This window comes from Phocoena sinus, chromosome 20, assembly GCF_008692025.1.
Source record: "Phocoena sinus isolate mPhoSin1 chromosome 20, mPhoSin1.pri, whole genome shotgun sequence".
In the NCBI taxonomy this organism is placed as follows: Eukaryota; Metazoa; Chordata; class Mammalia; order Artiodactyla; family Phocoenidae; genus Phocoena; species Phocoena sinus.
In genome coordinates, this window is record NC_045782.1 from 1,086,880 (window position 1) to 1,100,990 (window position 14,111).

General features: G+C 58.3%; 1 protein-coding gene across 1 annotated transcript in view; it reads left to right on the forward strand.

The window, feature by feature from the left end:
- Nucleotides 1-11,514, forward strand: part of MYO15A (myosin XVA) — a 50,497-nt gene extending 38,983 nt beyond the window's left edge. Inside the window, exons 61-67 of the mRNA XM_032617626.1 lie at nucleotides 133-229; nucleotides 1,939-2,099; nucleotides 2,826-2,959; nucleotides 6,077-6,210; nucleotides 6,473-6,606; nucleotides 7,807-7,947; nucleotides 10,948-11,514. Of these exons, the coding sequence (XP_032473517.1) occupies nucleotides 133-229; nucleotides 1,939-2,099; nucleotides 2,826-2,959; nucleotides 6,077-6,210; nucleotides 6,473-6,606; nucleotides 7,807-7,947; nucleotides 10,948-11,049 (903 nt within the window). The 3' untranslated portion in view covers nucleotides 11,050-11,514. The remainder of the gene's footprint in view (nucleotides 1-132; nucleotides 230-1,938; nucleotides 2,100-2,825; nucleotides 2,960-6,076; nucleotides 6,211-6,472; nucleotides 6,607-7,806; nucleotides 7,948-10,947) is intronic.
- Nucleotides 11,515-14,111: the final 2,597 nt, after the last annotated feature.

Below are 14,111 nucleotides of genomic sequence, written 5' to 3' on the forward strand. Positions count from 1 at the left end.
TCTCAGACTCCATTCCTGCATGCGGCTGGCTCCCAGGGACCTCGGGGATCCTCGCCTCTGCGCAGGGGGTCTGGGTGGCCTCGGGGGCAGAGGTCGCCAGGCCAGCGCAGCCTCTCGCTTCCCTCGCCGCAGGTGGCCCTGGACGTGGTGGAGGAGATCTGTGCTGAGATGGCTCTGACCCGCCCCGAGGCCTTTGATGAGTACGTCATCTTTGTTGTCACCAACCGAGGTGAGTGGCCAGAGGCCAGAGGGTGTGGCATGCTGGGCCCACGCCCACCACCCCCACTGTAAGGCCCAGGTCAGACGCCACTTCCTCCAGGAAGCCCCTAGGCCCAGGTAGAGGGACCTCTCTGCCCCGAGCCCCCCCGCAGCCCCACGTCTGCCCCTCTCTGCTTCGTTCTGTGTGAGCTTGCCTGGCCCGTCAGATCGCGAGTTCCTGGAAGATGGGGCTCCCCTGATGCCTCCCTCTGCCCCTCGGGCCACTCAGTGGGCCCTGCCCTCAAGGGGGATGAGACTTGATAGGATGCGACTCCTGGACCCACAAGTGCAAGTACTTTTTCCTGTCTCTTAGCGCCTTAATAGTGGCCATAAGGGCCCCCACCCTTGGTCTCACCTGGCCCTTCTCAGTTCAGCCGAACCCCTTCCCCCTGCAGCCCACCTGCTGTAGGCTGTGGCCTTGCTTCCTGCCACCAGCCTGTCAGTTCCATCCACCTCCAACCAGCTCTCCCGCTGCTGCCTCGGCTCCGAACCACGTATCCTCAGCCCTGCTTGCCCGGAGTCCAGCCAAGACACAGGGGGAGGGGAAGGCAGTAACAAAATGATCCCCAAAACTGAATTTATGGAGCAGAGGCTATGTCCCAGGCACTGCTGAGAGCATGTCATCCTATAAACTGCTTTAATCCCCACCACAACCATATGAAACGAGACGGTTATTGTTCCCATTTACAGATGGGAAAACTGAGGCCCAGGGAGACTGTATTAGTCTCCTGTTGCCGCCATAACAAATCAGCACATACTCATTGGGTTAAAACAACACAGGTTTATTATCATATGGTTTGAAGGTCAGAAGTCCTGAAACCAGAGTGTCCTCAGGGCTAACTCCTGGAGGCTCTGGGAAAGAGTCTCTTTCCCAGCCTTTTCTGCTTCTAGAGGCGCCCACATTCCTTGCCTCACGGCCCCTTCCCTCATCTTCAAAGCCAGCAGCGTAGCATCTTCCAGTCTCTCCTTCTTTAAGGACCCTTGAGACTACACTGGGTCCACTTGGGTACCCACGATAATCTCCCCATCTCAAGATCCTTAATCACATTTCAAAGTGCCCTTTGCCATGAAGGTACATATGCACAGGTGGCGGGGAATAGAACGGGGACATCTTTGGGGTCAGGCTGTTATTCAGCCTGCCGAAGAGATTAAAGGACTTATCCAAGGTCACACAGTTGGGATTTGAACCCAGACTGTCTGGCCTCGAGAGTCTGGACTTTATCATCGTGCCACCCCGCCCCCCACTTTGGTAAAATTTTACCGAAGGTGTGGGATGGAAGCAGAAATGTCAGTTCAGGAAATGAAAACTTAAGCCTCTCGTACAGGCTGAGACCCGCTCGGTGCCAGACCCCACCGTCCTACCCACCCACCCCAGGGGACTGGCAGGGGGTTCTCCCCTGAAGGAGCTCTGCAGAAAGGCATCCACTGGCCCTCCTGACCTGAGGCCTCGTGTGCCCCTCCTTGTCCCCAGCCCTCCTCTGGAAAGGGGCTAGGCTTTCTCTGAGCACCACGCAGGGCACTTCCCTAGAACTAGGCAGGCTGGAGCTTGCGGTTACAACTTGCACAAACACAGGCACCCTGTCCCATAGACGTGCTCTCCTTTACTGAGGATGCTGTGTCCCAGAGCGGGGAGGGGGCTTGCCACTCGTACCCCAGCCAGCTGCCCCCGGCTCCCCACAGGCCAGCACGTGTGCCCGCTCAGCCGCCGCGCCTACATCCTGGACGTGGCCTCGGAGATGGAGCAGGTGGATGGTGGCTACACGCTGTGGTTCCGGCGCGTGCTCTGGGATCAGCCGCTGAAGTTCGAGAATGAGCTCTACGTGACCATGCACTACAACCAGGTCAGCGCACGGGCTGCTCTGAGGCTCTGGAACTTTCCGGGCTCCCCCGGGCCTTGGCGTTTGAGGCCTTCATGATTCGGGCCCCCAGGCGTCTGCTCCCTGCGGGCTCTGCTCTTCTGAGTCTTCCGGCGAGGCTGCCCAGATGGCACCGCTTCAGGAGGCCACTCTGTCCTCCTTCCTCTGGCTCTCCTCCCGCGCTGAGCACTTGGCCTGTCCCTCGCTGAAAGGCTTTGCCTGGCCTTGTCATTTTCGTGGTGCTACCCCTCCCCTTTGAGACTTGGTCGTCTAAGTCAGGGTCTTGGGGTTAACAAAGCCTGGTTCTTCTTCTTGTGCCGACACTTGCGGATGTGCTTGGACAGAGAGCGCATGCCTCTCTGGAGCTGGTGCCGAAGCTGCGGCCGTTCCGAGTCCAAATCCGGCCACTGGGCTCTTGTGCCTGCGGGTCAGCCAGCGGCAGCCTGAGGACTTGTGGAAATGGGACCCCAGGTCCTGCATGCTGCAGGCGGGTGCCAGTGCTTCCCGGGGTCCCGTGGCTTCCCGGCCACAGCCCTCCCAGCTCACCATCACGTGTCACTCCTCCCAGAAGCCCAGGGAAGTGACAGGCCACCCTCCCCCGGAAGCGAGTGGGGCTGGAACCACTCAGCGTCTGTGTCTGTGCCTCCCCAGTTGCCTGCCCAGTGCCTGGCCGCCCGCGGACCCTCACCTGCATCACCCCGTCCCCCGCAGGTGCTGCCCGACTACCTGAAGGGCCTGTTCAGCAGCATGCCGGCCGGCCAGCCCGGCGAGCAGCAGCTGCAGCAGGTGTCCAAGCTGGCCGCGCTGCAGCACCGAGCCAAGGACCACTTCTACCTGCCCAGCACGTGAGCACCCACCCAGCCCAGCCTGTCCAGCTGGGACCCCACCTCCGGGCACGACAGGTCGCTTCCAGCTGGTAGTAATAGCTCAGAGCAAACTGAGTGATAAAAAGCTTTCAGGACACACACCCTGTGGTCCAGGAAATACACATGGCCCTGCAGAAAGATTTGGCCATGGAAACGTTCACCGTGGTGTCACCTACAATCTCCGACGACAGGGAGTTCCTTAAAAGAATTGTGGAGGGACTTCCCTGGTGGTGCAGTGGTTAAGAATCCGCCTGCCACTGCAGGGGTCACGGGTTCAAGCCCTGGTCCTGGAAGATCCCACGTGCCGCGGAGCAACTAAGCCCGTGCGTCACAACTGCTGAGCCTGCACTCCAGAGCCCGCAAGCCACAGCTACTGAGCCCGTGTGCCACAACTACTGAAGCCCACGCGCCTAGAGGCCCTGCTCCGCAACAAGAGAAGCCACCGCAATGAGAAGCCCGCGCACCGCAACCAAGAGTAGCCTCCGCTCGCTGCAACTAGAGAAAGCCCGTGCACAGCAACGAAGACCCAACACAGCCAAAAATAAATAAATTAATTAAAAAAATAAAATTAAGAAAAAAAAAGATCCTGCGTGGCACAACTAAGACCCACTGCAGCCTAAATAATAAATAAATATTAAAAAACAAATTGTGGGCGTCAGGCAGCCTTTAAACTGATGTTTTCGAAGAGGCGAGACATCAGTCATCCCAGGTTCTCCATCTTCGGGCCTTTTTACTCTTTTTTTTTTTTTTTTTAACAAAGTAATTAATTAATTAATTTATGGCTGCATTGGGTTTTTTTAAAAATCTGGCTCCTTAATTAATTAATTAATTTATTTTTGTCTGTGTTGGGTCTTAGTTTCTGTGTGAGAGTTTTCTCTAGTTGCGGCGAGCGGGGGCCACTCTTCATTGCTGTGCGCGGGCCTCTCACTATCGTGGCCTCTCTTGTTGCGGAGCACAGGCTCCAGACGCGCAGGCTCAGTAGTTGTGGCTCACGGGCCTAGTTGCTCTGCGGCATGTGGGATCTTCCCAGACCAGGGCTCGAACCCGTGTCCCTTGCATTAGCAGGCAGATTCTCAACCACTGCGCCACCAGGGAAGCCCTATTGGGTCTTTTGTTGCTGCGCACGGGCTTTCTCTAGTTGTGGCGAGCAGGGGCTACTCTTCGTTGCGGTGCCTGGGCTTCTCATTGCGGTGGCTTCTCTTGTTGCGGAGCATGGGCTCTAGGCGCACAGGCTCAGTAGTTGTGGCACACGGGCTTAGTTGCTCCGCGGCATGTGGGATCTTCCTGGACCAGGGCTTGAACCCGTGTCCCCTGCATTGGCAGGTGGATTCTTAACCACTGCACCACCAGGGAAGTCCCCTACTCTCTTAAAAATAAGACCCCAGAGGCCTTTTGTTTCTGTGTGTTGTATCTATTCATATATTTACACTATTCAAAATTAAAACTGAGAAACAATTTAAAATATTGATTTAGTAAGTAATTAAAAATAAGGACACCCCGTGTTAATATAAAGGCGTATATGTGATAATTATAATACAAATAGTGGAAAGTAACATTACACATTAATATAAATAAGTTATGAAAACACAAGTGTATTTTCCCAAAAACTCCAGTGAGAAGAGCGGCACTGTTTGACATTCTGCAAATCTCTGTACCATTTGGCGTGACAGACGGCAGCTGGATGCCTGTCTCTGCCTCTCTGTCAGTCTGTTGTGATCTCACGTGTCACGTAGCCTCTGGCGGACTCCACCACGCACTTGTGAGGGAACGAGAGGGGAGAGCAGATGACCGCTCAGGTTCTTAAGGAAGTGGTGTTGCCCTCCCAGACCCTCGGCCACACTATGAGAGCCCCTGGTGTGAACCAGCGTAGGGAAGGCAGTGGAGTGTGGACAGAGGATGTCCCGGTGCCCAGCACACTGTAAGGGCTCAGCACCCAACTCTCTTTCCGTGCTGTCATTTTAAGGGGAAAGTGCAGGAAGCACAGAAAGGTATCATCCCAGCCCTGGAGAAAGACAGTTGTGGCCTTCCTACTCTTTGCAAGGCACTCTGCACACATTGTCTCAGCTAATCTCCCCAACCGCACTTTTTAATTTTTTTAATAAATTTATTTATTTATTTTTGGCTGCGTTGGGTCTTTGTTGCTGCGCGCGGGCTTTCTCTGGTTGCGGCGAGCGGGGCTACTCTTGGTTGCGGTGCGCGGGCTTCTCATTGCGGTGGCTTCTCTTGTTGCGGAGCACGGGCTCTAGGCGCACGGGCTTCAGTAGTTGTAGCACGCAGGCTCAGTAGTTGTGGTGCGCGGGCTTAGTTGCTCCGCGGCATATGGGATCTTCCCGGAGCAGGGCTCGAACCCGTGTCCCTTGCATTGGCAGGTGTATTCTTAACCACTGCGCCACCAGGGAAGTCCCCAACCGCACTTTCTTTACCCCTTTTACAGATGAGGAAACCGAGGCCCAGAGAGGGGATATGGCTTCCCCAGCTAATAGGTGGTAGGACCAGGATCCAGACCTGGGGAGACTGGGTCACATGCCAGGCTCTTACCCAGCAGAGCAGAGAGGAAAGATATTGCCTGGAGGGTCTTTTGGGGGGTTCCCCTGACGTTCCCCCTTCCCCAGTGTGCAGCCCATGGCAGCCGGGACCGGTATTTGTTGGTATTTTTCAGATGTCCTGAGACACAGGGCTGCCCCAGGGGATCCAGCATGTGTCAGGGGGAGGCATGGCCTGGTGGGCCCAGTGCTCTGTGCCCTCCGGCTCTGACCAGCCACTGGTGGTTGCTTTGCTGCCCTGATACTTCCCTCAGCGTGTGCTTCTCACCCCTTTGGCCTGGGCTTCTCCCTGGGGCGGGGGCTACGAAGGACGAACCCACCTTGGGTTCAAGCCTCGGCCCGGACCGGTCACTGTGTGACCTTGGACTGGCTGGTAAACTTCTCAGAGTCTCTGTTCCCTCCTCTGCAAACGGGGAGCCTGGTGGTACTGGCCAGCGGTTATTGAGCACCTGCTGTGTGCCCAGGCACTGAGTCAGCCTCACTCCGCAGTGAGTGGGGGTCCAGGAGGTTTAAAGCCTGGCGGCACTCAGAGCGGCCTTTCCCTGCACGCCAGGCGCGAGGCCCAGGAGTACATCCCGGCCCAGCTCTACCGCACTGTGGCCGCCGCGGCGTGGCTCAGCCTGCTCGGCCAGCACCAGCAGCAGATGCAGGCGCTCAGCCCCCACCAGGCTCGCGCCCAGTTTCTGGGTGAGGAGGAGTCCGGGCTGGGGAGGGAACCGTGGGGGCCTGGTTGAGGAGGGTGGGGTGGAGGCACCTTTGCCTTTGTACAGAGGCATTTTTGGTGCCAGCTTTCGGAAGTCCTCACCGGGGCCCCACCTAGGCTGGGGGCCCCGGCAGGGAAGGAGGGGGGCCTGAGGCCGGCAGCTGGACCGGCGGGAGGGGCCACCCGAGCAGGTGGGGGGCGGCACTGAGGCGCCTGCGTCACCTGCCCGCCCCTCCCCCGCCCCAGGCCTCCTCAGCGCCTCGCCCATGTTCGGCTCCTCCTTCTTCTTCGTCCAGAGCTGCAGCAACGGCGCGGTGCCCGCCCCCTGCATCCTGGCGGTCAACCAGAATGGCCTTAACTTCCTCAGCACCGACACCCACGTGAGTGGCCTCAGCCCAGCCCCGCCCCTCCCCCCAGGGGGTGGGAAGTCCAGCTCCACTTCTTACACCTGCGTGACCTTGGGCGAGGCTCCTTGCCTCACCTGGGATGCAGGGCTGTTGTCAGGGTGAAAGGAGGTGAAACACAGGCCAAGGCTCAAAGCCTGTGTTGGTCTGCTGGGGCTGACGGGGCGGGGCTGGCGGGGCTTCAGCAACAGAAATTGTTTTCCTGGTGGTTCTGGACGGTGGACATCTAAGATCAAGGTGCCCGCAGGGTTGGTTTCCTCTGAGGCCTCTCTCCTTGCTTGTAGATGGCCGTCCTGCCCGTTTCCTCACATGGCCCTTTCTCTGTGCACATCCCTGGGGTCTGTGTGTCCCAGTTTCCTCTTCTCCTAAGGACAGTGGTCCCGTGGGATGGGAGCCCACCCTAACCTTCCCTCTTCAAAGGTCTGTCTCCAGATTCTGAGGTGCTGGGTCAGGGCTTCAGCATATGGATTTGAGGGACACAATTCAGTCCAGAACAAAAAGGATCTGCTACCCCTATTCTTAGTTCTTCCCCCGGGAGTGGGCCCTGAGATGAGGGCTCCAGGGCAAGTAGCTTACGTGGAAACACTGGAGCGAGGAAGTGAGACCAGGAGGAGGGTCGTACCCTGGGGGATACGATACACCTGGGGAGGAGCGTGTTAGCAAGCAGGTTCCTGCTGTGGGGACTGGCGCTCGGTCCAGCGGGGAACACGGCCCTCAGAGGATGCCCCCCATCGTGCGGGTCGGGGAGCTGGGTTGTCTGTCTGCTGTGGCCTGTTGTTCGTGATGGGGTGCTGACTCTCATCACTCTGGCTACCCCTGTGTGGGAAGCTTTTGCTCCTGGGGCCGGAAAGAAAGCTCCAGACCAAGAGGGGTGGGTGTGAAGAAGCAGCCTTGATGTGAAGGCATTCCCTGCATCCCTAGATCGCAAGCATTTAGAGCAGTGCCTGGCACGCTGCACATGCGTGCATCAGTATTTGTTGAAATAATTTCACAGGTGAGAAACTGAGGTCCAGAGAGGTAAAGTAGCTTGCTCCGGGTCACACAGCACGTCACTGGGGAACTAGTACTCGATGCGAGCTGAGCTGTCACGCCACCTACGGATCTGACCTCCAGCGGTGGGGTAAGGCTGGGTGAGACTGTCGCACCCCCGAACCTGTCTGCCCCCATTTCCCCCAGGAGCTGATGGTGAAGTTCTCCCTGAAGGAGATCCAGTCGACGAGGACCCAGCGGCCCACGGCCAGCTCCAGCTACCCGTACGTGGAGATCGCACTGGGGGATGTGACAACCCAGCGTACCATGCAGCTGCAGCTGGAGCAGGTGGGCCTTGCCTGGCAGCCCGGCTTGTCACCCGGACCCCCACTCCCTCATTCCGCTCGCCAGGCTTTTCTCTGGGTCTGGCTCCAAGATGGGTCAGGTCCTAGCCATGTCCCAGGGAACATCCAGCCCAGTGCAGGGGACAGAGCTAACCCAACACCTCACAGAACTGTGGGTCATGAGGGTGGTCTACCAGAGAAGCATCTTGATGGTGGGATCATGGGAAAGGGCGGGCCCAGGTTGTTTTTAGAACAGTGAGGAGTTTGATGGGGAATTGGGGAGACACAGCCAGGGAAGGGCAGGTCTTAAGGGTCCTTGAATATAAAGCTAAGAATCTGGGGCTTCCTCCTGAGGGCACTCGGGAGCCATAGAAGGTTGGTGGGAGGGCAGGACCCAGGCAGTTTGAGGACGTTCACCTGGGCTGAGGCTCGGAGGATGGATTGTTGAGGTTGAGGGGTGGGGAGTGGGGTTCCCATGTGACAGGGAGGCCAAGGCCCAGCTGCCCTGGACCTTTCTCCTATTTGCAGCAACTGTGGCGGCTCCTTAAAAGCTGTGGCTGACCTCTAGGTCAGTCAAGTCCACGTCTCGCAGTGCCCGGGGATGGGGCAGGACCAGAGTTCTCAGCCCACTGGAGAGAGGGGACTGAGGTCCAGAGCAGGGGTAGAATCGGGGCTGGGCCCACACGTCTGGGCCCACCGCACCCACTCAAGATGTGGGCCCAGGACCACTTCTCACGGCACGGCCTGCCTTGGTGGGGCTGCTATCCCAGGGCACGAGACAGGGGCTCCCACTGCCCCAGCCCTGCCTCTAAAGGAGGAGCCCCCCGCCCCGGGATCAGTGTGCTTCCCACTGCTCCCCAGTCCTGCTCCTGCTGAGGTCACCCCCACCCTGGCCTTATCTGTGGCTCAGCCTGCTTCCCAGAACCCCCAGTCTGAGCTCCCACCACAGCAAACCCACCTCCTCGGGCCTGCCTGTCCGTTGCCCCTTGGGCCCCTTTTCTGGAGAGCCCTCCCCTGGACGACCTCTAACTGCTGCTGAGTCCGGTTCCCCCTCCCCAACCCCGGCACCCCTCTGACCATGCGGCTTCCAAAGCCAGCTCTGCTGAGACAGCCCCTTATTTCTCTCTCCTGCCGTGACCCCCTCAGCATTGCCCTTGGAGACCAACAGGCCTCTGCCCTCACCTCTCACCCTTGCAGGCTCTTGGGCCCCCAACCCAGCAGCCCTTCCCGTCCTTGCCCCCTCCTCTGATTACCTCCGTGGCCTCCGCTCTCATCCCTCCCCTCTGCTTACCTGCCCCCCTCCCCGCCCCAGACCCACTGCACTCACTGTCCCCTCTCTCTACCTGGGACACGCTTGCCTGCATCACGGGGCTCCCTCCCTCCCTTTGTTCGGGTTTCAGCACAAACGTCACCTCCTTCTAGAAGCCTACCCTGACCCTCCTCCCCGATAGTTCACTCTCTCCACCTCAGCAGCCCTCATATGGCTTGGAAATCACTTAGTTATTTGTTCCCAGATTGTCTGTCTCCCCACTAGAATGTCAGCCCCGAGAGGGCGGGGCAGGGCAGGGCTGTGTCCAGCTTGTCCCCACGGTGTCCCTAGCACAGCCCGGCTGTAGCGGGTGCTCAGGAAGTGAGTGGGTGGAGGAGGAGGCCTCTCCGGCTTCTCTGCTTGCTCCCAGTGCCCTCCCCACCCGCGACCTCTTTGCGTTGCCACCTCTGCTCTGCCTCTGTCATGCATGTGTAGAGGACACATTTATTAATCATTCATTCTTTCAATGTATAACCAGTGAGCATCTCTACGCAGCAGGTTCTGCACTTAGCTGCAGAGATACTGAGCAGACCCTCCAGCCCTGGCCGCCACAGAGCCCCAGGTCTCAGGGGTGTGACAGACATCAAAGCCTCTCTAATAAACCGTGATCAGTGTGGGGAGGGTGTACCCGTGCTATCCAGGAGGTAATCAGTGAGGGCTTCCAGGAGCAGGTGATGTCTGAGTGCAGCAGTGATCCCGCCTACCTCTGACAGGCTGTGTGAGGGCATCTGGAAGCAACCCAGCTTCTTCTTGAGCCCCAGTTTCCACACCTGCCAAGTGGGGCAGCATTCCCAGTGAGGCCTGGAGCGCTGCAGCCTGTGGGTGGGAGGATGGCGGGTGGGGAGGAGCCCACTCTGATCTCATTAGCCGAGGTGGCCCCCAGGGTGTGGCCTTGGGTTCAAGTCCCACCATCCCCAGCTGTGAGGTCTGGGGCAACTGGCTTCAGGGCTCTGGCCTCAGTTTCCTCACCTGTGGAATGGGCTCTAAGAATGTCTGACTCATAGGGACACTGCAGGGACTGGGAGGGGTGGGACATGGGGGGCTCTTGGGACAGTGCCTGGTCCTCAGTTGCCACCCAGTAAGTGCTGTCCTCCTTATTTTTACCCTCCCTCTGGGCAGCTTCCCAGCCCCCAGGAAGCACCTGGGGAGATTCCGGCACTGGCTGTGGTCTGAGAGACCAATTCTCCACAGTGCCCACTGCCTGCCCCGCCCCCAGCAGGTGGGAGCCCTGAGGCTGGGTCGCAGCTCATTCTAGGCTGTGGGCGCCAGGTGGTAACCACGGCAGCCACTTATTGATGGGGCTGATAGGTTTCAAGTCTAGAGGATTCACGTGTAGTAAAATCTCATAGCATCCTCCCCATGGCTCCGAGAGGCAGGCCCTGGTAAACCGAGCCCCCAGGGGTGAGACCGCTGAGGCTCAGAGAGGTGCAGTAACTGGTTTCAGGTCACACAGGCCACATGCAGCAGAGCTGGCAGGTGCACTGCTCTCCTCCCGGCTCACCCCTTCCCACCTGCAGCCTGGCATTCCTCCTCCTAGCTGCTCGTGGGCCACCCAGGGCCCTGGGGAGGTGGGGATGAGGGTGGGGCCCACTAGTCCCGCCGGAGGCTGGCCTCCATCTCTCTCCCCTCTCCCGGCCACATCTCACCCCAGGTGAGAGCTGGGAAGTGTTGGGCCTCTCACCGTCTCCCCTGCAGGGCCTGGAGCTGTGTCGCGTGGTGGCCGTGCACGTGGAGAACCTGCTCAGCGCCCGTGAGAAGCGGCTCACGCTGCCCCCCAGCGAGATCACACTGCTCTGACCCAGCCCCCAGCCCCCAGCTGCCCTGTGCCAGGAGGCTTGCTGTGTGGTCCCAGGGGAGTTACTGGGAACCTTAGGGGAGACCAAGAGGCAGTAGGTGGCGTGGCGCAAGCCCCCAGGAACCTGAGAAGACTGATCCAGAGTTGGGGTGGAGTTGCAGTGTGCAAACTTGGGTCAGATGGCAGGAGGGACTTCCAAAGACTGACTAGTGGGGCCTCCTGCCACCTACCACTGTGGCCCTGCCCCGACTCCCCCTGCGGCAGGGAAGCCCCACACCAGTAGCCTAGACCAACTGAACCTGCGTTTGCTTTCCTTGGGGTCTGATGTTCAAATCTGCTCCATGTCTCTGCCCCGGCCCCTCACATGTCCCTCCCGTCAGGTGCCCCTGCACTGCTGCTGAGCTTGGGTTCCTGACTCTTGGTCTTTTCTGTGCAAATAAAAGGTACGCCTGGCAGCCTGTTCTCCATATGGTTGTTGAGTGACTGGAAAATGAGTCTGAGGGAGGAGCCAGGAGGTTCAAAAAATACTGATTAATTATAATTGCTATGAAATCATTTTATTCTGCATTATCGTGTTTATAAAATTACACTGGTGATGAAGCAAAGGGGCAAAATGTTAATAAGTAGCCAATTTGGGTAAAGGTGTGTAGGAATTTTTTGTTCTGCTTTTGCGACTTCTGTAAGTTTGAAATTATGTTAAAATTATAAAGTTATATAAATTGCATTAAAAAAAAAAAAACAAACAGAGCCAGCTCTGTTCAGGGGGACCTGGGCCTCCAGCAGAGACATCTGTCCTTACCTCTCCCTGCGGGCCCCTGCCCCTCTACCCCGCACTCCTTGGGTAGCCCTAACCCCAGGACCCCGTCACTGGGTGGGCCACACAATATTTGAGAATGGTATAGTAGAGGGAGAGAGATGTTTCATGTCAGCGGCTGGGGAGGGAGAAGGCTGGGAAAGGGCTTCCCAGGGAATGGGATGTTTGGGTTGGGTTTTGAACCATGAGTAGGAGTTTGCTATAGGAATAGATGGAGGGAAGGGGAATGAACATTCTAAACAGAGAAAACAGTGTTTGTTCCCTACTCTTTCCCCCAAAGCCTAGGACAATGCCTAACGCAGAGTAGGTGCTTAAAAAATACTTGTCGCATGAATGGAAGAATAAATGAATGAATGTTGATAGGAAGTGCTAGTGCTTTGGGGAACTTGTGCGGGAGGGGAGGCTTGGGAGAGGAGGGCTGGATAGGTGTGTGGGGGCATAATTGGCTGGAGCCAAGGTGTCTGAGGAGGGGTTTACTTACTTATTCAGTACCTATTAAGCACCTACTGTGTACTAGGCAAATGCCAGGCACCGGGAGTTGCTCCCAGTTAGAGGCTCTGCCCAGGTGAGAGGACTTTTGGGTTTCAGAATGCAAGTGGGCTGTGTGAGTGAGGCCCCAGCTGGAGTGCATGGAACCGGGAGGAACCTCCTGGCCCAACCCTGGCCACGATGCAGACTCCTGAGCTGGATGGTGTCTGAGGTCTGAGTTTTGGGAGGTTTGTTACACAGCATTGGATAACTGAACAGCAGGACTTCGGGATTTCAGGACCTGGGCCTTAAGGCATAGGCTCATGTTTTAACAGCTGTTCTGGTGCCTCAGTGGTGGCACCAGCAGGTCGAGCCCTCGTCAGAGGTAACGATCCCCAGGAGGCAGAGTGGGAAGACTCGGGTGGCAGGAGAATCAGACCTTGCTGTGGCCCCCAGACCCAGAAAGACAGGAACTCCAGGTGGACATGGGGAGAGCCAGAGCAGAGGGAACCAAGCCCCAGGGTGCCCGGCCTGGCATGGGGTGAGAACACAGGAGACACATCTGGGAGGCATGGTAGCATGAGACAGTCACGTCCTGTCTTCGTGGGGAAACTGAGGCAGAGGTGAAGCAAGTAACCACTAACTGGCCTGGCCGAGAGTCAAAGGCAGGCAGGCAGGCTCCAGAGTCGAGCTGTCTCCCTCCGAGGCTCGGATGGGAGAGGGGAGGGCCCTGGCTGCAGAGCATGGGGAAGCCTCCGAGGGGGTGTCTGGGGGCCCTGGAGAGGTGACTCCCATGTTTGCCTGGTGAGCGGAGCACAGGGGTCTCTGGCAGGACTTTCTGATGAATGAAGTAGTGAGCTCCCTGCCACCAGGTGTGCGTGCAGAGTCCGATGCCCCCGGTTGGAGGGCCGTTGAGAGGTGGGCGCTGGGCTTCTGAAGGGCCTGAGCTCTCGTAGCCAAACTGCCAATATGCAGGCAACGGGGCCCGGGCCGGGCGTTCACATAGAATGGCCCAGGCAGGACTGGGGCCCAAGCCCAGCCGCCTGACCTTGGCTTTGCCCACTGGCCACCTTCTCACCACCTGCAGCTGCCTTCCTGCCGCCACCACCAGCGGTGCCCACCAGGCTGGGTCAGGAAAGGGCAGGAGCCGATTCCCTACGGGTTCACGCCTGCCCCGTTTCCCCTGCACCTGCTGCTGCTTGGAAGGGAGGGTCAGGGCCAGGGTCCCAGGTGTCCAGGCTTCCCCATACCACAGGTCCTGCTGGCCTGGACTTTCTGTGGCCCCATGACAGACCCCACTTCCCACCAGGGACCGGTAGTCCCCTAATTTAGGACGTGGAAACAGGCCCACACTCGAGGCCAGTGGTCCTCTCTGCTTAACGTACAGGATGCAGGACTTCATCTCATCTTCACACCCACCGCACATGGGAACTGATTTCATTCCCGTTTTACCGAGCTTGTCCGGGGTCCTACAGCCCGTCAGGAGGTCAAGGTCCAAACCCACGTCTGTTGGGTAGCAGGGTCTGGAGCTCAAGCTCCAACCAACCGGGGGCGGTGGGTGGAGAGGGCGCAGGGGCTGGGGGCACAACGGTCAGGGTGGCGAGGCCACGAAACCCAAGATGCATTTCATCCCAGTGAGAATCTGGGGAGGCTGCTAGAGGGGTGAGCCGAGCCTCCAAAAACCACAGTTAAGGAACGGGTGGGAGGGACAGGGACCAAGGAGCGTGACCACGCGTGCAGGCCCCGCCGTCAGGGGCCGGGAGGGTCTGAACAAAGGCCTGG